We start from the raw sequence: 25,628 nt of genomic DNA, 5'->3' as shown, positions 1-25,628 counted from the left end.
TAATAATAAATTTAACAAAATAAACATTTTTAAGGATTTGTAAAATAGAATTAATGTTGAGTGTGTAAGCCGCCATGTTGAAATTACGTCACAGGGGCAACTCGGACAAGAAGATTCTGTCAGACATTAACGTCATAAAAGAGGCGTTTCTAATGGGAAGTGATGTTTTTCGTGACGTTTTTGTCCGAGTTGGAGTGAAATAATCAAACGCAGCATGTGTTCCTATTTGAAGAGAATATTCTATTTTTATTCTAAGGAACTACAGAAAATCAGCTCTGCATGTGATCTCCCCTTTACTGCTCGAGCAGGGCACACGCACATCAACAAGTGTCAAGGCAGCAAGTGCATGCAAACAACTTCTCAGGACGGTTACAGTATAGGACCTTCAGAAAGAGCCAGACTGCGGCGTCATTCAGAGATTCCATTGTCTAAGGCTTGCACTAAAACATTACAGCATATTTAAACAAAGTAGCATGGCACCTGTGTCAGAATCCCTCCCTGCCTTGTTCTGTTCTCTCTTTGTTGTCCCCATTTAGCCAGCACATGTCACTGGCCATCCTGACTCCTCTTTTGATTGTGGGTTTTAAGGATATCAGTGGGTCTGTGTTTTCATAATTGTCCCCCAGGCCACCATGCTGCTCAGCCCTTGATTCCAACTACAGTTGCAATCAGGTGGTTCTCAATCTACTAGGACTGTATAACAGGATTGGCCACCTGTTCTACCTTTACTCGTTCAGCCGCATTCATGAGTCTGGCCTATAGGTTATTCAAATTTTGTCCTGCCAAATTTACCGGACAGGAGGTGGACACTGCAAATGAATGTGTGAATACTCCAATACCTACATCTTTACAAGTTACCTGAAGTGGTTTGGTAAATGATTGTGAGGTTGGAAGTCCTTCTTGATGTCTGTTTGCAGCTCATCCACCAGCAACTGCACGAGTTGTCGCTCCCAGAGGGAATCCCACTCTCGGTCCGCTGGAGGGTCCATCTCACTGTAGCTGGAGTATGTTTCCATCAGTCACTTGGCGTGGGGCTCACAGAATTTACCAGGCTCCTGTTTAATCTGACGCACCTTAGTCCAGTCCATGCATCTGGGGAACTTCTCTGAAAATCTCTGGCAGATTCTTTGCAGCTATACTTGATATTGGGTACTTGCCGCAACTAAGTAATGGGTTGTTGAATCAAAGTCCCGTTCCATGTCAAAAATAACCCCATTTTAGGGTTTTGTTAAACAACTGGTCTAATTTGGATGCAGAGGTTCTGCACGGAAGGCCCAGTCTCTGAAGGGCTGTGGCATAGCGAGGCCTGTTCTGCCTGGAATCCGGCAGGTCACTGGCAACATCCCCCAACTCCTTCATCTATAAGGTCGGGAAACCAGAACGTTTACTCCCCCTTATGGATAAGGACATACCAACGTTGGGGCAACTCCTGCTGCCTGAGTCTTCAACCAAGTCCAAAACAAAAGTATACAATGTTAGGAAGGGTAATTCAATGGTATGAGACTGAAACTAGAAACTGTAAATCGGATGGAGTTAAATAGCAATACTGTGGAAGAGGCATGGGAATTTTTTAAAAGCACATTGTTGCAAGTGCAAAAGAACTTCATACCCGTTTCCAGAAAAACTAAATCTAGGAAACTGCAACCAAGCTGGTGTCATGACCTGCTTGTACGATCCTCGTGTGTGCCACGCCCCCTCATTAACCATGTGTGCTGCCCCGATTGTAACCAGCTGTTTTCTGTCAGTTTGAGTAGTCCTGTGTATTTAGTCCACATTCAAGTCTGTTTCCCCAGTCCTGTCATTGAAATCTCTCGCTGTTGGTACCTGTTTTCATCAATAAACCCTCATTCCCGACTCTCCGTTTCCCGGATCCTTGATTCCTCGCTTCCTGCCTGTTCGTCCAGCACGCGATGTCACAGGTGGTTTACTACGAAAATTAAGAATAAAGTCAGGAGCAAAAGGGCTTTCTTCCACAAATGGAAATTAACTAATGATTTCAAAATAAAGCAGGAGTATCTAAGTCTACAGGTTTAGTTAATAACAGTTATAAGGATGACGTTAAAAGTTTCTTCCAATATTTTAACTCCGAAAGAGCTCTAAAAGCTGAAAATCACTCATTTGCAGGATAGTAAGGGCCTTATAATTGAAAATGAAATTGATATAAATGAGTTTAATGATTATTTTACAATGGCTGTTCACAGTAGAATAGCTTACCACCATTTAGTACAAATACAACGATGTCTATGACCAATATATGTATAACTGAGGCTGATGTGGTACAAAGCCTAGCTAAGCTCAAAATAAATAAATCGCAAGGCCCTGATGGCATCTTATCTATAGTTTTAAAAGAGATGAGGGGTATTATTAGCCAACCTTTAACTTTACTATTCCAGAAATCATTATCTGCTGGTGTGGTATCTTCTGATTGATGTTAGATCATGTCTCATGTCCAGAGAGGCTACAACAGGATCTGGATTTAATTAGCGACTGGGCTCATACGTGGCAGATGAAATTTAACATAGATAAATATAAGGTAATCCATGCAGGGAGCAGAAATATAGTAAATATAGTAAAGTACAGATATTTTATGGGTTCCACTGAAATAAAGGTAGCTGATTACGAGAAAGATCTCGGTGTGTATGTTGATACTTCCATGTCCCACTCTTGCCAGTGTGGGGAAGCATTAAAAAAAGGCAAAAGGATGTTGGATTAAACTCCACACACCTAGAGATGTAAGTCAAGAGAAGTGATGCTACGATTATATAATTCCTTGGTAAGATCCCACCTAGAATACTGTGTGCAGGTTTGGTCACCATACCTTCAGAAGGACATTGCTGCCTTGGAAAAGGTGCAACGTAGGATGACTAGAATGATTCCTGCACTTAGAGGAATGTCTTATGAGGAGAGGTTCGCTGAGCTGAATCTGTTTAGCCTCAAGCAAAGGAGACTATGGGGGGACATGATCCAGGTATATAAGATTCTAACAGGTCGGGATGCTGTTCAGCCAAATGACCATTTCAATATTAATTTAAAATACTAGAACTCGTGGCCATAGTGGAAATTAGCTGGAGAACATTTAAAAATGAATCTGAGGAAGCACTTCAATTCAATTCAATTTTATTTATATAGCGCTTTTAACGACATGCATTGTCACAAAGCACTTTACATTTAACCGGCCAGAACCCCACCAAGCAAGCCTGAGGCGACAGTGGCAAGGAAACTCCCTCTAGCAGGAAGAAACCTTGAGTGGAACCTAGACTCAGAAGGGGACCCCATCCTCCTCTGGGCGACCAAGGAGCATGAAACTGCATTTACATTGACATTCATTAGAGTTCATATAGTTATAAAGTCCCAGTTGGTTTCATGTAGTTATATCCAGGAGTCCAGGTGCGGGTTCACACGGTGTAGTCGGCTCGGTATCAGCTCGAAAAAGAGAAGATGGAGAAGAGTTATTGCCCTACACCTAACCGGCAGGACTAAAGCAACTATGACAGCCTGCCTAAAAGAGTGACCTGGAAGGAAGCACAGGCATGAGGGTTTACAGAGGTTTTGGCGTCAAGCCACCTCCCATCCACAGCTTAAGTGATCGGCGAGAGTGGCAGGACGACAGCACCAATCCCCCCTTTCCCCTTCAATCTCAAATAACTATGAACCTCCAGATTTCCCATTCACCTTAGAAAAGAAGATTTAACTATCCAAAAGACTGGCGAAAGAGGTACATCTTAAGCCTTGACTTAAAAGCAGAGATTGTGTCTGAGTTCCGAACACTAATAGGAAGTTTATTCCATAGCTGTGGTGCTTTATGAGCAAATGCTCTTCCCCCAAAGGTAATGTTCTTTATTCTGGGTACGGATAGAATACCTCCATCTCGTCATCTAAGTGTATGATTCGGAACGCAAATGAGGTCACTCACATACTGCGGTGCAAGACCATTTACAGCTTTATAGGTTAAGAGCAGTGTTTTGTAGTCAACACGAAATCTAACTGGCAGCCAGTGCAGTGAAGATAAAATTGGGGTAATATGATTATATGTTTTAGTTTAACTATTGCTAGTAGCGGTTCAATCAATGCTGGGAGCATCGCTGAATAATTTTGATGGAACAGGGTCTAGCATACAAGTAGATGAATTTGAAGATAAAATTAAGTACATCAGTTCTGACTGGTTAACCAATATTCAATATTCAAAATGTTCTGTTTAATTGAGCATATTTTTGGTCAAAAAGTTTCATAAAGTCGTCACTGGAAAATAACCAGTGGTCTGGTTATTAGTCAGCTTGGACACCATAGTAAATAGGAATCTAGGATTATTTTTGTTTATTTCAATTAGTTCTGATAGATACTAGATGATTTGGCGGCACTAAGAGCCTTTTTGTAGCTACCCATAGCCTCTTTCCATGCTAGTTCGAACACCACTAGTTTAGTATGATGCCACTTACATTCTGTAAGGACATAAAACTTATAGGTCCTGCAGGCCCCAACTCTGATCAGCCTGCATCAGTCTATTTCAGAGCTCCGCTGGCCCAGGCAAGACTGGACTCAACTCGTCAAACCACCCCTTTTAAGGAAGGCAAAGGCCTGCCGGCTCCTGAGAGACTGGATAGGAATAACTGGAGCAGCACAGAAAAAGCAAGACCTTTCACCCCCGGAGTGACCAGAGTTCCACAATCAATCCACAGCAACAACAGCTGTCAGCCTCCAGACACAGACACCTTTTCCACTATAAACAGGATAACTCAGCACACATAGATGTTAGGGACAAATACACGCATGTTTGGTCTCGTTTGAATAGGCATGAGACGAGGAGTATTATACTCTCAGATTTAAGGCAGTATAGCTTTTCCTAAGAGAAATACAGAAACTTCGGCTCAACCCACCAAACTGAGAGAGATTCTCTCATGGTAGAACAAGGGAATTACAACCACCCCCTAAAGTGATCTGATTGGCTGGGGACTTGAGAACCAAGGTCAGCAATGCCCCTAAAATTAACCATTGACCGAAATTAGTCAGTCTTCAGAAACATGCCATCACCTGGTCTGGATACTTAAGGAAGGGCTTCAGAAGTAGTCGGGGAGTCACTCTGTAATCAGAGCTCCCGCAGAGAACTGGGTGAAAGTCTATCTGTAGTCAGATACTTTCCACAGAACTTTGTTCACTCTCAGCTGAGGAATGTGAATACATGATATGAAGACAACTGGATCACAACTGGATCACGGGGGAATCATAAGCAGGGAAGAACACACAGGCAAACAGCAGCAGCAACATTAAAGGCAGGACTGAGAAGCACATTTATACAAGGCTAAGCAGGGAGCAAACTAGAGGCACCTGAAATGAGTAACACAAGGGCAGGAAGGAGAGGTAAAACAAACGCGGAACAGGCATGGCACGTTATACCACACTAGGGAGGAAACGGGAGGTTCAGGAGGGCAGGGTGTGGCAGGGATCCATTTCAAAATTAAATTTTGGCTTGTACAAACCTTGGTAAAAGCTGCAAAAGATCGATCAACCACTTTCTGAGCTATTGTCTTAACAAACAAAGCATCTGTTGGGGTGGCGGTGTCTGGGGAATACCATGTGTAATACACCTTGTGAAGATTTATATGTAAAACAAAATATTTTTTGATTCTATCACACATATAGAAATTATCCATCCATCCATTTTCCAAACCGCTTATCCTATTGGGTCGCGGGGGGTCCGGAGCCTATCCCAGAATCAATGGGCACGAGGCAGGGAACAACCCAGGATGGGGGGCCAGCCCATCGCAGGGCACACTCACACACCATCCACTCACACACACACACACCTACGGGCAATTCAGCAACTCCAATTAGCCCCAGCATGTTTTTGGACTGTGGGGGGAAACCGGAGTACCCAGAGGAAACCCCACAACGACATGGGGAGAACATGCAAACTCCACACACATGTGACCCAGGCGGAGACACGAACCCGGGTCCCAGAGGTGTGAGGCGACAGTGCTAACCACTGCACCACCATGCCGCCCCTTATAGAAATTATTCTAGGTTTAAATAGTAATTTAGCTGAGTAACTAGGCTGAAATTCTAGATAGTTGCAATTTTAAGAATTATTACTATTATTCACAGCTTTTAAGCATGCAGTTGGATGACGGATGGATGGATATTCAGCCACCAGAAATGCCAATTGTTGTTAAGAGGATCAAAGTCTGCAAAGTAGTATGCAGGGTTTAAGGCCAGAACACAGCATACTCTCCGACAGAAAGCATAAAGTTCACTGGGGGAATTTCTGTGGCCACTGCCTGAACAGCATGTGTGGAGAATGTTTATGAGGGTCGAGCCATGCAGAGCTGCTGGCCCTGGCATGTAATGATGAATCACAAATCAGTTAAAAATCGGTGCAAATGCATGAAGATTTAAACCGGCTGATGTGGAAAATGAATCACTATTGTAGGAGTACTTCACAGTACTTTAACAGAAAAACTGGTGTAATATTACATTTGATTTCACAATGTGAGTTTGACGTCAGATGTCACTGCGTATCACGTCGACATCGTACGTCAGTTTTTGGTTTTGAGCGAACGCGAGATGATGAATGAATTTGAAACTGAGGACGGCACAGTGGTTAGTGCTGGCTTCGGTCCAGGGCCCTTTCTGTGTGGAGTTCGCATGCTCTCCCCGTTTTCGCCGGGGACTCCAGGTTCCTCCCACGGTCCAAAAGCATGCAGGATAGGTTGACTGGTGAGTCTAAATTGGCCCTGTAGTTGTGTGAGTGTGTGCGACCTGCGGTGTGTAGGTGACTGCCTGGGCTTGGTTCCTGTCTGCGCCCCTTGTTCCCGGGATAGGCTCCGGTCTCCCCCGCGATCCCAGTTGGGATTAAGTGGTTTCAGAAAATGGATGGATGGACGCACCGCCCGATCTTCAATTGGCGGTGTGGCAGCATATTAGCTTTCCGGTAATCACAAACGAGGAGGAAACAGCGAGAAAAGCACAGACAAGACATAAACTGCATGCAAACATTGTAATAGACTGATAACATACACAAACAGGTCCACTGGCACCACCGTGAGCTGAGTGAAGATTATTAAAAGGGCAAAGCACGCTAAAAAGCTGCACATGCAAACCTTAGCTTATTTATTTGATTTATTTTTTTTTATTTACTTATTTTGATTTGGGATTTTTTTCAACAGTATTTTATTCAAATTCAGTTGCACTGTTCACAACAGTGTCAACAGTTCAGAAAGATAAATATAAGAATATTTTTGAATATATTTGTCTGCAGCTCATTCTGCAAAAAATGAGAAAATTGTATCGTGAACTCAGAATCGTGAATCGTATCAAATGGTGAGTTGAATGTATCGTTACATCCCTAGTTCTTACAGTAGTACTATGGTATGGTGGAGCCACATGACAGGAAGGCAGTACATTGCGAAGTCTGTTAAGAACATCATTCGCACTGAACTGCCCTCCATTGACCAGCTGTACTTTAACTGCCACAGTAACAAGGTTCAGTCTATAATCCAGGACTCTGACCACCATCCACAAACACTGACTAGCAGATTCATGAACAGCTTCATTCGCCAAACAATTCAAACCTGCAGCTTTTGCATCCCCTGTAACAGTCATTTCCACGGCAGCTGCACTGTACAGCTGTTACTGCACTTTATCCACCACTGACCACGTATCATCCAGTTTTGTCCTGCTTTGTATCGCACTGTTTCTGCACCATGTTGTCTTGTACTCCCTTGTGTTGTTATGCACCATCTGTGTTGTTCTGAGCAGTGCCATGATGCAATATTACAAAAAGATCTTGAGGAAATGCAGAGTTCTGGAGGAGATTCTCACAGATCATGGCATGTGTTTATACTGAAGAAACTGTACAAATTGCTAGACATAAAACACAGGACTGGCAACTGTGGTACGTTTTAACACCTTGATAAAAAACTTAAAATCCATAGTAAGTAGGACAACCTCATAGAACCTTTACTAGTCATTGTTCAGAAGATTAACACGGATTAAAAACCATTACTATGAAAGCACGCTAATCAGTTAAGTTGATTATGTGGAGAGAGAGAAAAAAAACTGTCTTTGAAAAAGATCAACCATAGAACGAAGCTGCAGCATTGACACCCCCTAGTGGTGATTTGAAGATAGTTCTGTCTGTAGCAGCTAAGCAGTAGATTTGGCGTCAGGTGCCATGACAAACTCAGTGCTGCTCGGTTTGAACGGCAGAAGCACAAAAATAAAGGGGGCATCTACTGCACGCCCCCCACCCTTGAAAATGGTACAAATTATCATGCAACAGTTTTCTTAAGTAAGTCTTTTTGGGCGTCTGCAGAAACCTCCACGATGCGATTGCCCTGATTAAGAAGTGCGCAGCGGATACAATTTGGGATGCATCGTTCATCCGATTTATTAATATATAATTATTAGTATGTCTATATTATTTTAGAAACGTTACTTGACGAATATTTTTCATTGAGATTGATTCCCCGTTTAAAATTTTGGTGACACTTCATATTTTTTAAGAGAGACAGACAATTTGACGCATGCAATTTGCAGAAATATGTTGTGCCGCTATAAAGTACACAGGCAGCATGACAAACATAAGTACTCACTGAAGCCACGACATACGCCCGGCTGGCCCCAGCGGTACCCCTAAGAAGAAGGCTTTTTTCACAACCCACGACCATCACGAGGGCAAAAAAAACTGAATAGCCTAGAATTTAGTTAATTACAAGGCACATATTTATTGGAGCAAGAGCTCTAACATAAAACTACCTTGTAATTATAAAGTATTATGGCTGTGAACAATGTACAAACAGGCACAGAAAGTAAAATACTCCAAAAATGCAAAGAACCTAAATATTTTTGTTTCCACCGATTCACTCTTGATGTGTTAGGAGTCACAGTTCAGTAGCCTATTCTTCAGTATCTGCATTTAAGACCACCAACTGCTCTTTCTCCTCCTTCGCTCGTCGGCTCAGAGTATTGGACTTGGTAAGTAATGTTGCCCTTTTGGTTCCAGCAGCACTCTCTGCTTCCTCTGCCATGTGCTCAGCATCCTTTTGTAAACTCTCACATACACTTTCCAGTGAGACTCTCTTCCTCTTGAGTTCCTCAAGTTTTCTTTTTTGCTTTTCGCTCATCTTTCACCTTTGGTCAGAGGCGCTTTGGTTGCTCCCCCACACACTCTGACATGGTCGCATATAAGCCTCTGTGCAACAACTGTTTCCTCTGATAAGTTGCAGGTCTCCACCTCTATTCGTTCCACTTCGGCTTGCCCATAGGACAGCAGCAGCAAGTTCTTGCAGAACATCCAGAGGTCAGGATAAGGCCCACTAACTTTTTGATGTAAAAAGACATCAACTTTGGATGGTGCTGAAGGAATGAAGGATATAAAATCCAAGCCTTTTGCCTCATTGTGCAGGTGATTATCAGACTGCTGGGATATTGCATCACCTGTAATTACATTAATTACAGTAGATTAGATGCAGATCAACAATGTCAATACACAGAATCACATGTAGAATAGGAAAGTGATTTATAACCCAATTTTCCTATGATACCATAAATGTGCAATCATTTTAATTTAATCTTGAGATATCTCTAGGCTCATCAAAGAAAATATAACTGGGCTGATGCTTCTTTTCAAACACCAAGAGTCGGTCTTCTAAATACTGCTAAAATCTACGTGTTAACACTATTCAGTTCAGGGACGGATTATGGGTTGTGTGGGCCCCTGGGTAAAACGTTCGCGAGGCCCCCCCCCACCACCACCACCTGCACCACCACCACAACCACCACAAGTCAAGGGCCCTTGGCAGCCAAACACCCTCCCTATAGGGTCAGGGGACCTTGTAGGCAGAGGATCAAAGAATGTAGGCCCTCTAAAATAGACAAACGAAAATACATTGCTGATAAGCGTTGCAAATTGTTTTGGGCTTGGGGCCCACGGGCCCCCTGCACCCCAAGGGCCCCTGGGCAGCGGCCCCGCTAACCCGGTTTGTAATCCGTCCCTGATTCAGTTAGATGTGAAAAAAGAAAAGCATAATTTAAAAATAATATTCTGAACTATCCTATTCTTATCCTATGATTTACCAGCAGATATCCTGCCTGCCAACCGATTCTCCTGCGCAAACTTCTGCATGAGATTTCTCCTTTTCTGCTGGCAGTTATCTGGCTGGTGTGCATTTTGTTTGGGTCCAAGCAGGTCATCTCATGTACAATCGAGTACTTCAGAGGGCATTTATCCAAGGCCTTTTTGCACATTTTTGAGAGCACAATCTGGCAATTTTTTTTAATCTGAAGGACACCAAGGTCACTTCCACTGCCTTTGGCTCCTGACTGTCTCTGACAAAAAGATGGTTTGTCAAATTTCCAGAATCTTTCTGCACACTCAGCCCAAGGTTAACACTACCTCAGCTGTACATATCAAACCAGCTCAAACTCCATGTTATTCACATATTTTTTACTTCACAATTGTTTGATACATTTGTATGTAAAGATACCAGTGAATTCACAGAAGTCCCACCTTGATGACAGCCATTCCTATATCCACCTCCTTTGGACTGAGCCAGAGTTTTTGCCTGTACAACAGCTGTACATGTTGCTACACAACACTTAAACATTCTATTTCCTCAATGAACTATTTTTTTTGCAGCAAAAGCCATGAAGCAGCAATAAAATCTTTAAAATATGCTTACCAATAAATATGGTTCTCCCATTTAAACACATGTAAAGATAAACCATGGATATTTAAAAATCATGGGTTCGTTAATGAGTTTAAATGTTATTGAATGGCTTACCTTAAACTTCTCCAGTAAGTCTTCAGCGGTGGAGTGGCTCATGTACTGTGATCCCAGAACCAGGACTGCACTCGAGAGCCATTCTCATAATTCACCCAATACCTGACATGCACATCCAGTTGTTTTCTTTTGATGGTCCTGTTCATACTTACGTCAAACATGACAACGAAGCTCCCTTTTAATATATGGAGCGAGTCCAAATCGCGCAAGAAAAGCGGTTTTATCTTTACCACAAGTGACCCTGCGAGTCAGGGAACATCACCCTGGAGACGGTGTGAATGTCATCATTGGACGTATAGGAGTGATGTCGGCAAACCGTTTGCAAAGCCCATAGCACTTCTGCTTTCAGTGTGGGTTGAGGAGGATGTACTGAAGGCATTATTTGTCATGGGATCCGGAGACACTGCCAAAACGGGTGTAGGCCTATCTTTAGAGGTTGTACTTATCTCCACTGAATAAACATAAATCTGGGCTTATTCTATACTGAACAAAAATATAAACGCAACACTCTTGTTTCTGCTCCCATTTTTCATGAGATGGACTTAAAGACCTACAATTCATTCCAGATACACAATATTACCATTTCTCTCAAACATTTCTCACAAATCAGTCTAAATGTGTGATAGTGAGCACTTCTGCTTTGCTGAGATAATCCATCCCACCTCACAGGTGTGCCACATCAAGATGCTGATCTGACATCATGGGTAGTGCACAGGTGTACCTTATACTGCCCACAATAAAAGGCCACCCTGGAATGTGCAGTTTTTTGCTTTATTGGGGGTCTGGGGACTCAGAACCGGTCAGTATCTGGTGTGACCACCATTTGCCTCATGCAATGCAACACATCTTCTTCGCATAGAGTTTATCAGATTGTCAATTGTGGCCTGTGGAATGTTGGTCCACTCCTCTTCAATGGCTGTGCGAAGTTGTTGGATATTAGTGGGAACTGGTACACGCTGTCGTATACGCCGGTCAAGCACATCCCAAACAAGAGCAGCTGACCTGAGAAATAAGAAATAAGCTAAGCTGGAAACCTGGACCCTCCGACCAAGAATGCGTGAAGTACCCTCAGAAGGTCTACTAGAAGATGTACGTAGAAGACTACTACAGATCAGCTGATCTACACCACAGCAACAGTGATCCTTGAGCTGGAGCCGGACCGTCTTTGAAGACTCCGTAAATCTCCGTATAATAATATATATCTACGGGAACGAGAAAGGAGAAAGCAGAGAACAAGAACAAGATTTGTAAATGTAAGATTTGAAGGACCCCCGGCATGAAAAATAGAATAGTTCTCGTCATTAGTGAACATGTGTCTCGTCATTGTGTATCATGGACAGTAAGAGGGGGATCAATAGAGTGTTGTTATTATAACGTCTAAAAAGTCTGTCGATAAATCAATAAGAAAATAAATGAAGTCGTTTTCGCGAACACGCGAACAGGGGCCGGACCGACTGTAGGGGGCGTGGCCAGAGACAGCCATAGCTGTCAAGTCTCCCGTTTTGGCCGGGAAACTACCGTATTTTACTTCTCTTTCCCGCCGTCCTCCCGTATTAGTATTTTCCCGTAAATCTCCCTTATATTATATAGTTGCTGGATAGTGTAGTGGTAAGATCGCCGCCTTTCACACGGGAGACCGGGGTTCGAATCCCGGTTGTGGCCAAAAATATATTTTATATATTTATATTTATATTTATATTATATTTTATATAATTTATATTATTTTATATTTCCTGTCTTAAAATGTAAGGGATACTGGAGCCTGGTTGCGGTGGTGGGATGGCTCACGGCGGGTGCCGGAAAATTTCCTTTATTTTCAAATCCAAACCTTGACAGGTATGCTGCTGTTCCAAATCATGGGTGCATGTTACAAGTGCGGAACATATTTTAACTTAGTACTAACTTAGCATCATATTTGATCTGATTCGACTGAATATCCCAGGTTTCCATCTCTCATGCATCTGGTGTGACGTGTTTTCAGACTCTCAGGCTGGCGCCTGAGAAACGTCTCACTCCGGCCAGCTGACCAAAGTTGGTAACCTTGGTATTGTGTGTAGGAGATTCGGTATAACTATAATTTCGTTCTCCATTTGCATGCCCGAAGTGTCTTTAAGTGTTATGTAGTTTTGCCTGAAACGCAAAAATAAAACAAAGCAATTAAAGCCGATCAGTGGCTCAAATTGTGCTGTAGCGATTGAAGAACTTTTGTCGGAAGTTGGATTCGAACCCACGCCTTACTTGGGAGAACAGAATACCAGAATAGAGTAGGTTAAGTCCAGCCTTGGCTTCCAAGCTGACGTTTTTCTACATATGTGCTTGTGTATCATGGACAGTAAGAGGGGGCAGGCAAGGAGAGAATTTCTCTCTTTGGGGATCAATAGAGTGTTGTTATTATAACGTCTAAAAAGTATGATGGTCTGTCGATAAATCAATAAGAAAATAAATGAAGTCGTTTTCGCGAACACGCTGGAAAAGCCAGGGGCCGGACCGACTGTAGGGGGCGTGGCCAGAGACAGCCTGCTGACCATAGCTGTCAAGTCTCCCGTTTTGGCCGGGAAACTACCGTATTTTACTTCTCTTTCCCGCCGTCCTCCCGTATTATTTTCCCGTAAATCTCCCTTATAATATATATATATATATATATTATATTATATAGTTGCTGGATAGTGTAGTGGTAAGATCGCCGCCTTTCACACGGGAGACCGGGGTTCGAATCCCGGTTGTGGCCAGAAACAACTGCTATCACAACTAGAGATTGATGAGGTACAACACGATTGCTACGACAAGGGGGAGCCAGGACGACAGGTCAGGGGGGAGATATCATCATCCCCACATTCCGAGATTGGGTACCAAGCCCCATATATATTAGTAGGCTGAATACAAGAGCAGCTGACCTGAGAAATAAGATCAAGCTGGAAGCTAAGCTGGAAACCTGGACCCTCAGAAGTACCCTCAGAAGGTCTACTAGACAATCCCTACGGACAATCCCTGACACCAACCAGCTGATCTACACCACAGCAACAGCTTGGCTATAAGATGAACAACAGCCGCACAGGAGCAGTATCCCCCATGGAAGAGTATAACAAGCTTAGCTTAGAAACTGCCAAGCTATATAATATATAATTATTGAACTGAACAATAATTCGTAATTTCGAATAATAATATATATAATCCAAACAGCGGGAACGAGAAAGGAGATGGATGGATGTGTAGAAGGAGAAGGCGTCCCTGCCAAGAAACAAAGAAGTCATGTAAATACATCCATACATCCATCTCGGATGACGAATTTACTTTCCTGAAGAGGAGCAGGTCACAGTCACGCGCATTTGTAAATGCGATTTTAGTGTCTCCCACGGGGAAGGAACGATGTCAGTCGGCATGAAAAATCCAAGTCATTAGTGAATGACAGAGAACATGAAACATGAACATGAAAAATTATGGTTATTTTATATTTCTTAAATTTATTATTACCTAATTTCTTAAAATGTAAGGGATACTGGAGCCTGGTTGCGGTGGTGGGATGGCTCGCGGGTGCCGGAAAATTTCCTTTATTTTCAAATCCAAACCTTGACAGGTATGCTGCTGACTGTTCCAAATCATGGGTGCATGTTACAAGTGCGGAACATATTTTAACTTAGTACTAACTTAGCATCATATTTGATCTGATTCGACTGAATATTCCAGGTTTCCATCTCTCATGCATCTGGTGTGACGTGTTTTCAGACTCTCAGGCTGGCGCAAAGAAATCTTACGGCAAGTCTATTTTACACTAGTATAAACGTAAAATCAGCGACACCAAAGGCGTTAGAGTAGTTTGCAAAACCTACAGACTATTTAAAAGGTAACACAACTGTTGCATACGTTTTATATGTGTGTTATCTGGGTGTGTAGACTTGTGGCGAATTGAACGTCTCACTCCGGTTAGTATTTTCCCGTAAATCTCCCTTATAATAATATATATATATATATATATAATTATATATATATATATATATATATATATATATTATATAGTTGCTGGATCTTATATAGTGGTAAGATCGCCGCCTTTCACACGGGAGACCGGGGTTCGAATCCCGGTTGTGGCCAGAAACAACTGCTATCACAACTAGAGATTGATGAGGTACAACACGAAACATGAAAAATTAATAGAAAATGTGCAATGAAAATAAAATGTAAATGACAAATGGTTATTTTATATTTCTTGTACACCTTGTACACCTAATTTCTTAAAATGTAAGGGATACTGGAGCCTGGTTGCGGTGGTGGGATGGCTCGCGCGGGCGGCGAGAATAGTTTAGCTTAACTTCCCTTAACTTTTCCCATTCATTTTCAATGGTAGTGCTTAACAGTACACAAAAGCAATGACGTTTTACCCTTATCACTACCGACAGTCGACACAACTGGATTTTGGAAAAGAGCAGCAGAGAGTGAGTAGTATTTCAGTAAATTTGGTGATTCACCTAAAAGAAAAACCGCCCGGTCGAACGGAAAGGACGACTTTCCAAGGTAAACTGAACAGCAATCTTATATTTTCTTAAATATTCCGATGTATTTCACATTCCAAAATCGAACTGGATGCTGTACGTTTTACGGAGCCCCTCGCGAAGCTCTCTGTGTAATGCTGAAGTAGTTATTCACTCGCTCCATAGGTAGCATTGCTTTTGAAATATTTAATAATTAATATTCAATTTTTAATGCACAATTTAAATAAAAACATGTTTGACTTTGGAAATTAAGGCGGGTACCGTTTATAAGAATTCCACTCATCGTGAGGAATCCAAAAGTATCTTTTATTAGTGGCCCGGTAAAGCAGTACATTTATTAAGCTAGACAGTGTCCATTTATGGAAAACGAGTAATTTGCAGTAAAACGAGCATACACTGGTCAAGTAGAATGAGTCTAGGCAGATGAGACAGAATAAACTGGATTACCGTTTATAAACTAACCTTATATATATAGTGTATTATACATATACTAATTCTGCACGTTCCTATATGCAAGGTACTGTGACGGTAACTTTCCTGTAAGTCATTGATATTTAACTACAACTTTTTTATGCATATTGTTTGCTGGCATTGCCGTTAACTTGGATATTAAAGAATTCCTCACATAATCGTTAAGTATTAAACCTACTAAAGTTGTTCAAACAAACCTTGTTTTAGGTTAAAGCAAGTCAGTTAGAAGCTATTACACTTACTTTGCTACCAAATGGCAAAGGTGTCAGATCACAGAATTCTTGTTTATAATTCCATGCCCTTCTGTGTTTCTTTACGCCTGTCAACTACCACCTGTCAAAAGTGAGGATGAGAATTTGGTTGGGTTTGGAGTCCGTGCTGGCAAGACCTGGAAGGATATTTGGGACAGTAGGGATGATGGGTATGAGGCTGTTATCCTCAAACAACAATGCGTACCAGGCAGCAAAATGTACCGACTACAGCAGTACCTGAGGCTGAAGCACAGCAATCTTCAGATGACACTGGAGGCTTCTGCTCCCTCAAGACCAGCACTTCCAGACACTTCTACTAATCCTCCAGGTTGGCTGACAGTTTCATATATGTGGTTCTGTGCATTGATTATGTCTTTTATTCATATCTATTTTGTTTTATAGAAATAGAGGAAGATGAGGAATTGGAGAGGATGATGCTTTGTTGGTCCCCTTCCAAAACCGAAGGCCCGATGAGTGAGAATCTCATATGCATGCACACACACAAACAGTCACTCTTCAGGATTCAGTATAAATTAAGGAATCAATATTATTTGTGGTTCATTTGTGGTTTTTTCACTTTGCTTTCAGGTTTGCAAGTTGTTGGAGTCCATGATGCTAAAGGTTCTTTCCCTTCAATTATGGAGGATAATTCTGGATGTCATGATCAGAATTTTTCATCCAAGTTCTTTATTATTCATCTTGTTTTGGCCACGTTCAGGCCCGTTTTGATGCCTGTGTTCTGTTTGTTCCATTGTTCAAGACTATGCAGCCAGAGATGACCTGGAGGGAGTTTCAAAAATCTCCTTTTTATGAGGCTGAAAAGCAGCGTTGGTCAGCGGAGAGAAAAAAGTAACACACTACCTGCTACTTCAAGAGCAGCGTTATTTGTAAAAATTGTAAATGTTTTCCATATACACTCTGTCCACTTTATTAAGAACAGCTATTTTGTGTCTGGGCTCATTTTTCACTGACAAATAATGCATGGCAACAGGTGGGTTACAATCAGATTGTAAAAATTGCCGCTGTTAGGTAGGTTTTCTTAAAGAAGTGGCAAGCATAGTTTTTTTTTAAAACAAAAAAAGTAAAGATTGTTTTATATTCTTTATAGTTCAGTATTGTTTGAATATACACTTGCAGCATTTTAACATATGGTTAATATGTTCCTTGTTTGTTCCTGATTCTCTAAGGTCATAAATTATCCCTGAGCATCTCTCAAAGTGTGGGGCAGTTACCCCAATGGCTAAATTCCCCATCGTGACCCTTTCAGATCTGTCCTATTAATCATTCCCTATCCACTGGCTAAATCTCTCTTGTCTCATCACCACCTCAACCAGTGTGGTGAGTCTAAGAAAGTGTTACGGCGTCAGTCAGGAGTTTTGGGCACACCTACCTATAGAATTGTTTCTTTGTACTATTCTTTACATTTTGTAATATTTATAAAGACATCATAACTATAAAGTAATACACATGGAATTATGCACTACTCAGAAAAGTTATTTAAAAAAAATAATTTGTTGGGGGGGACAATTCTGTTGGAACTCAGAAGGTTGCCGGTTCAAATCCCAGGGCTGGCCGAGTGATCCCACCATTGGGCCCTTGAGCAAGGCCCTTAACCCCAGCTGCTCCAGGGACTGACTGATCCTGCTTTCTACTTTATACTAGTTTAATGAGGTGGCCTCCTGGAATGCTTTTCCAGCTCTCCTGAAGGAGCCGTCTCATATATGCTGAGCACTCAGCCGATTTTCTTTAACTCTCTGGTCAGACTCCTTGAAAAACATTTCTACTGGGTTTAGCTCAAGTATCCAGGTAATATGACCCAGTCCCTTTGTAGGCAGAGTGGTGTGTCCAAATTACTGACTGGTACTGTATGTCTAACTATCTGACAGTTGTTAAAATGCTGCAGCATCACTGTTAGTATTGTCATAACAATGCTATTTTTAATTATGCTTTTTGTTTTGATTCAGGATTCAATGAGTCATTTGTTAACATGCTACAAAATGCATGCATTAACACTGCTGTTTAAGAAAATTAATCATTTCATCTATTTAATATTTGACATACACTACCGTTCAATTATATACCCTGTGACAAGACTTGATTGGGGTCAGTTTTATCCTACAAAAGGATAATGACCCAAACCAAACCTCCAAAATGTGTTAGCAATATTTAAAGAATAAGCAGTCAGACATACCAGGAGATTGATGCAGAGGACTGCCAGTTGCTGATAATAGGCCTCTATATGTAGATGTGGATAAAATTTTGTGAATTGCATGAAAATGTGTTTTTCTTTGGAAAACAAAGAAATTTGCATGTGATCCCAAACTTTTGAGCGGTAATGTATATCTTGGGGGTGGCATGGTGGTGCAGTGGTTAGCACTGTTGCCTCACACCTCTGGGACCCAGGTTTGAGTCGCCGCCTGTGTCACATGTGTGTGGAGTTTGCATGTTCTCCCCATGTCGTCGTGGGGGGTACTCCGGTTTCCCCCCACAGTCCAAAAACATGCTGAGGCTAATTGGAGTTGCTAAATTGCCCATAGGTGTGCATGTGAGAGTGAATGGTGTGTGAGTGTGCCCTGCGATGGGCTGGCCCCCCATCCTGGGTTGTTCCCTGCCTCGTGCCCATTGCTTCCGGGATAGGCTCCGGACCCCCGTGACCCAGTAGAATAAGCGGTTTGGAAAATGGATGGATGGATGGATGTATATCTTATCATACCCCTGAGTATGAGAACCTGAGTACTTGTCTCTTTCTGTGTAAATAGACTCAATAAACAATACATTTTATTCATAACTGTCTATGTCTGTTTAATTACCACAGCGACATAAATAAATAAATAAATAAAATTGTAACCATAGTTTTAAGCTGTTTATTAAATACATCAATATCAAGAAAACGAAGAATAATGGATGAATGTGATTACAAGAAATGGAGAAATTTGTTCATGCTTTTTTGAAAACATGCCTCAAAATGATTAGCATTTCAATCTAACTTGAAATGTATCAGAAAAAAAATCATTAACGGAGATTTTGCAGCGCCGGGGAGGGTCTCTTCGCTTCGCAAAAAAAATCCTTCAATTTCATTGGCTGCCACTGTGTTATGGCTATACGCGACCGGCCCCCGCGTGACAGGCGGGGATACTCACCACTATACTAACGAGGAAATTTACGCGCACTGCTTTTACATATTCAAGATAAACAGCGGATGACTATTAACATTTGCGAGTAATCAATGATTGTACAAAATTTTCTTTCTTACACAAAGAAAATGTTGAGGGCAGAATGAAAAATGATTGTCTGTCGTCTATCTGAACCAATCAGACTGTCCGTCGTCTATCTGAACCAATCAGACTGTCCGTCGTCTATCTGAACCAATCAGACTGTCCGTCGTCTATCTGAACCAATCAGACTGTCCGTCGTCTATCTGAACCAATCAGATTGTCCGTCGTCTATCTGAACCAATCAGATTGTCCGTCTATCTGAACCAATCAGATTGTTTTTCTTACACAAAAAATTATTCCGTTTTCAAAACACTTTTGTGCAAGAAATGCTCCCATGAGCCTGTGTTTAGTGCCTACAGAGGTCTTCTTTTTGCCACTGGTACAGGAGAGTACGGGTCCCACCTTGCCACAGCCAGGCACCTCCACGCCATCGACGGGCCGCGGAATCTCGATGGAGCGCACGTTGCCGTACTTGCAACACTCCTCCCGGATGTCCTCCAGGATCTCCTCGTAGTCCTCGTCGTCCACCAGCTCCTCGGGCATGACCATGTTGAGGAGGCACAGCACCTCCGTGGGCATGCCGGAGCTCTGCAGCCGCTGCAGCCCTGGAACCTGCAGCGTCACCGGCGTCTCGATGATGGCCGTCTGTCCCGGGGGGCGACAAGAGTGTCAGATACCCCCTGATCGTCCAATCGTCTCGAGTAACAGCGAGAAATTTACATGGACCCAAATAAACCCAAGAAATAGGGGCATTAAGCTTCCTGGGAGGCACCCAGGAACCAAGTTGGGTTTAGGACATCAGAAAGGCGGCAGCCGAGGGCAAATACTCACAGCGTTGGCATTCTTAGCCCCCACGCTTGCCCGCTGGACGATGAGCTTCTTGTCTCCGAGCTGCATGCCATTGAGTCCAGCCACGGCCTGCGGGATGCATCCCACACAAGCGTCAGCAATTCCATCCGGAAGCCCCGAGTCACCCCAGACCTTCCAGCTGCTGCCCCACCTCACGCACCTGGTCAGTGGCACTGATGTCCACGTATTCACAGAAAGCGTAACCCTTAGACAGTGACGTGGCACTGTCCTTCACAAGGTTGAAGGCCTTAAGAGGTCCGAACGACGTCAAGAGTTCCTTCACCTGGGCAAGAGGAGGAGACGCGGGGGGGCGATTAGCCCGACAGTCCAGGCACGGCGCCTCGCTAGAAATGCTAATCTTAACTGTGGGAGAAGCAGCATGTTAAACTTTGCAAAACGACATGAGGAAACAGTGAAGACATCAGGAAAATGGCTTTATGACAAGTGGCTCGACATTACGGTGCAACACTAGAGCTCAAAGCCCCCTGTGCCCTTTCTGCATGACTTACTTACTGGGAGCATACAAAAGTAACTATTTTGATTCTTGTCAATGAATGATAACACAGATTCCCCCCCCCCATCCTACAGCATATACAACACAACTGAATTCCTAATCAAGTTCTCTGATAATTCCAACTACGAATTTTGAAATATGGACCGAGTTGCATCTGATTTTAAGGGCCACAATAATTAAGCTAGATGGTATATAAAAAAAAAAACTAAATAAAAACAGCTAATTATATGTTAAGTGTTCCATGTATACAATGTGGAGGGGGGGGGGGGCGACTCGGCAGAACACAAACCCAGCCGAATCACTGACTTCCTGTTCTTAAAACCAAGAACCACATTGGTGCAGTTAATTAGAGGGACAAAGCCTACAGGAGATAAACTCACAGGTAAAGCTAAGAGCCGCCACAGGGTCCTGCTAAAGGGGCCACGGCTTGAAGCCAAACAGGACGAAATAGCTCTGCTAACATCATTCCTCACTTATTCTACAGGAATCTACTGTAAAGCCGCATTAACCACTGACTTCAGAAAGGAGTCACCTGGGACACTGGCAGCCACAAGAGGGCGCTACCTCCTACCTTCTCTTAGGGGCAAAAAAAAAAAAAAATCAAATTTATACCCTGTGATCAGCATAATAAGTCTCTCCCCAGCCTTCAACCCCCAAAAAAAGGACCCCATATGCTTAAGAGCACTCCAGGACAGAGCCCCCCCACAGGGGCAGGCCGTCGACAGGGAGGATATCCGTGCGAGGGACGGAATGTCTTACTTGCCTTGTGTTACATGTTGGCATGGCAGCAGTAGGTCAGTACTACTGAACAAATTATGAGCGAAGACTTAACGATCTTACAGGCCCCTAGCTGGGGACAAAGTGGGGAACAAAAATGAAAGAGCTGTAAGTATCAAAGCGGTAGCAGGGACTGCAAAAAAAATGTAAACACCAGGATACAAGCAGCGGTTTCCATTTCACCTGTCTATGGCACATTTACTGGCTTTGACGTGAAATACATTAACAGTTCTGCTGGATTCAAACTCTCTCCCCCCAGTGCTGCTTTGGTACAGCCTTCCTCTTGACTTGGATTACATGTGACTCACACTGGATAAGAAAGATTACGATGACAATCCGAAAAGGAGGAAAAAAATCAAAGAAAAACAAACTGACTGCACTTCTCACTTACCTTTCACTGAAACCGCGATCACTATCTTGTGGGCTGAGTCTTGCCATTTTTAACAGTTTAGGCTAAAGTGAGTGGGACACCGGAGCTCAAAATGTTACAATGCAGGGGTGGACGCAAAACGTTTTGCGATTAACTTTTGCAAAATAAATAGGTAAACTATTAAATGCCTGTATGGATTATGTCTATAATGGGCCGATTTCAGTGGGGTGGCGATATAGGAAGAAAAAAAAAATCATAAAAGATGCTAATGAGAAGTAGAAAATGTCTAAAATGTGACCCTTTCAACACTTTCAGAGTAAGACGACCTCATCTGTGCATGTTGTTATGGTAATATTATCCATCACTGACGTCATAACAGAATAGGGCATGGGGCACGATGTGAAAACTCCAGTGAAGCTGATAATCGTTCATCGGGAAAAAGGTCCGAAGTATTTTCTGCCTTTCGAGCGACACAGCAATGTAGGGAACGATTCTTCCGCAGCTCCCCATCGCTGTTAACGGGATGTGAAGTCATCGTTCTCAGTGTGCGGACATGGACGTGAGACACGGCACGTCTGCGAATACTGAAGCGTTTGGGGACTTGGTCGATCTCCCCCACATTTCAAGCACAGTCTATGGTAGTGTTTCCCAGCCCAGTCCTCGGGGGTACCCCCCGGTCAGTCCACGTTTTTGCTTCCTCTCAGCGCACCTGTACCAGGTATTCGGTGTTCCTGATTGGCTGGGAGCTAGGAGGGAGCGAAAATGTGGACAGTCGGCGGTTCCCCGAGGACTGGGATTGGGCAAACACAGGTGTACGGCAATGTGGAGGTATTCGTCAGTTAGGTGACGCGCAGATGACTCGATTTTAAATTTTCATGCAGCAAAACGACGCGGCTGATTCATCCGACTAACACTCAGCAATTAACCCGATATACAAATATTCCAGGGTACCCAGCAACAGGCAGCACAGGGACTGGCTACGTGACTGGTTCGGCAAGCCGCCAGCTGTAAGGCACGTTTCCCAAAGCCTTTGTTGCTAATAAGGTTATTTGCTAACAACATTAGCAACTTACAACTGAATGGTTCCAACTATGCAAGTCGATAACATGAGGTTTTGGGAAACGTACCTTTTACATTAGCGGGGTCTCAATATCTTCATAATTTACAGCTGGATAAACAATGAGCGTAATGTAACTGTCAACTCATTACCTACATGTCTAATAAATGTTTAATAAATCCCATGAATATCTTTAAAAAAAAAAAAAAAAAAACCTCAAATGTGCGGCTATTTTCAGCAGCTAGCTTTAAACATGATGCTGACATTTGACCCCCCAGTATCTTGTAATGAATTTTAAGCGGTGAGGTAACTTTGACAGGCTTTCTTTTCCTACTAATCAGTTACACAGAGACGAGTGTTTATTTTATGTATGTATGTATGTGCGTGCGCGTGCGTGCGTGCGTGCGTGCGTGCGTGTGTGTGCATGCCTGCTTGAGTTCCACGTGCAGCAGTGGGACAGAAACACAGGAGGGTTGTGGGTCGGCTCCCCGGTGACAGAGACTGAGGGCGGGGTACCTGATCATCACTGAGATAGTTGGGCAGGCCTCCGACAAAGAGCTTGTGTGGCGAGTCTGGAACCACGGTGGAGACGACCCCTGCAGACAGAGCGGCACGGCGCCCAAAGCCGGCCGATCACAGCAAACCGTCAACATGCCGGATAATGACCACGAGCAAACGGCGCGAGTGAAATAAGCCAACTTCAAATCAGTATGACGTCGTTATCTTCTATATAATATCAGATAAATGTAACTCCAGCAAAAAAATACCTAAATACTGGGGCAGTTTGACGACTGTTTTTTGTCTCTCCCATCTTGCTCTCCATGGGAGATGCTGACACATGCAGCACCAGTCAAAAGTATGGACACACCTGCTCTTAATGCATTTGTCTCTATTTTAGCTGTTATTCACCTTATAGTAAAAGGCCTTTGGGCATGGAAGTTATGCATATGAAGTACTGCAAAGACAAAATTTTTGTCTCTTCAAAATAGGAGCCATTGGCTTCGATGACAGCATTGCGGACTCAACCAGCTAACATATGTACCCACCTGGACCGTTTCTCCAACAGTCCTCGAGTTTCCACAAGTTCTGCGCGCAAGCTGGCTACCTTACTCTTACTCTCATCCAACTGATCCCAAACCAGCTCTATAGAGTTTAGGTTGGGGGGCTGTGGGGACCATCTCTTTCCTAGTTCACAAGGTAATAAGCTACTTGCATAACCTTCAAGGTGGGCTTTGGGTCATTATCTTGCTGAAAAACAAGTCGTTTTCAGTAGGTGTGTCCAGAATTTTTGACTAGAATAGGAGCCAGCAACCCTAGAACAATTTGGGGGTTAGGGTCCTTGCTCAAGGGCCCAGTGGTGAAATCACTCTGCCAACCCTGGTATTTGAACCAGCAACCTTCTTTTCATGGGCAAACATCACAGAGCCACACAGCCTATGTTAACAGTAAGAAGTGAGTGACTGAGCTGTGTGTGTGTGTGTGTGGCTCAGCTGGTTAGGATGCCAGCGTTATCATCAGAAGATCACTGGTTCACATCACTGGTGATCACACCACTGGGCCGGCGAGTTTGCTCTAGGGACAGGCTGACCCTGATTTCTCAAAAAAAAAAAAAAAAAAAAAAAAAAACATTCTTCACTTTGGATAAAACTGTCTGCTAAATATTTACAACATTAAGTAAATAAAAGTGAAAGTCTCCCTCTTTATATGACAAGACATCTGCAGCTTGCGAAGGACAGTCAGTCCGTAACGAGTACAAAAAACTGGCCTTGCCGATCGGCTCTTCAAAGGTAAATAAAGATTAAGGTTATGACGGCGACAAGCAAAACGGACCTGGTACGTGGAAGGCGGGCTGCTCTGAGATGCCAGGCAGGGGGCGATAGTCGTGGGGCCGCCTGATTTTTAACGACTGACCCTGGAAAATGATGCCGTCGAAGGCCATTGCCTGCGTGGTCTCATCCACGGACCGAAACTAGGGCAGAACGAAGAACGTCGTTAATCAGGGAAGGCTGCGGTCTCCGCCTGGACACAGCAGCCATTAGGCAGGAAAGACTCTTACTTCAAGGAAGGCAAAGTTCTTGTCCTGGTTTATCTGAACAGCGAGGACGGGATTGGTGGGACCTTGACATAAGCCAGCCAATCGCATCTGGGTATTGAAGAAATCCGCCATGGCCTCCTAAAAAGACAGGCAGACACACTGAATGAAGACAGGCAGACGTCTGAAGACATCAAAACAGGCAAACGAGAAAAAAAATGACTGACAAGTCTAGTACATTTATCTATTTATTTTGCGGACACTTTCATCCAAAGCAACATACATTTCATTGAAGAAGCAGGACCAGACAGTTCCTAGAGCAAATAGTGCTTAAGGGCTGCGCTCGGGGGCCCAATGGTGAAATCACTCTGCTGCCCAAGGGATTTGAACCAACAACCTTCTTGTGACCGGCTCAGTGTCCTAACTCACTGAGCTACACATGACACCAGTATGCATGACAGAAGGCAACGCGGGACTTTGCCTGGACTCACCTCCGTCAGGCCGAAGGGGATGTTGCCGACATAAAGCCGCCTGGCCTGCCGGGTCATCTGGCTGCCGACCATCGGCACCTGGGTGGGCGTCACTGCCACGCCGCTGGTGGTGGATGTTGCCAGTAAAGCTATCGTGGGGATCTGCCCTGCAGCTGTGGGGAGGAGAAAGGGCTTCAAGACCCCAACCAGGGACGGCCTGAATTTTGCCTCTGCTCTCTGTATGGGGAATTTGCCTGGAATAGGCTCCAGGGGAGCCTGACTAAGATAACTGGTTGGACGATGGATGGGTAATTAATATCGTTTCAATCTGACAGACAGCACTTTATTAAACTAGCA

The 25,628-nt window shown here is 43.4% G+C and overlaps 1 protein-coding gene across 1 annotated transcript; it reads right to left on the bottom strand.

Annotated features, from left to right (window-relative positions):
* Positions 1 to 18,837: 18,837 nt before the first annotated feature.
* On the bottom strand, positions 18,838 to 25,395 carry LOC125729046 (splicing factor U2AF 65 kDa subunit-like). The gene is made up of 7 exons (XM_049005599.1): positions 25,293 to 25,395; positions 24,826 to 24,942; positions 24,600 to 24,738; positions 23,286 to 23,365; positions 20,212 to 20,334; positions 20,034 to 20,120; positions 18,838 to 19,847 (listed from the first exon to the last, which is right to left on the bottom strand). The coding sequence occupies exons 1-7, from the start codon at positions 25,362 to 25,364 to the stop codon at positions 19,470 to 19,472; spliced, it is 996 nt and encodes a 331-aa protein (XP_048861556.1). The 5' UTR covers positions 25,365 to 25,395; the 3' UTR covers positions 18,838 to 19,469.
* Positions 25,396 to 25,628: the final 233 nt, after the last annotated feature.

The sequence above is a fragment of the Brienomyrus brachyistius genome, unplaced genomic scaffold (genome assembly GCF_023856365.1).
Source record: "Brienomyrus brachyistius isolate T26 unplaced genomic scaffold, BBRACH_0.4 scaffold427, whole genome shotgun sequence".
Classification (NCBI taxonomy): Eukaryota; Metazoa; Chordata; class Actinopteri; order Osteoglossiformes; family Mormyridae; genus Brienomyrus; species Brienomyrus brachyistius.
The sequence above is the reverse complement of the archived record's forward strand: the minus strand, read 5'-3'. Positions and strand labels throughout refer to the sequence as shown.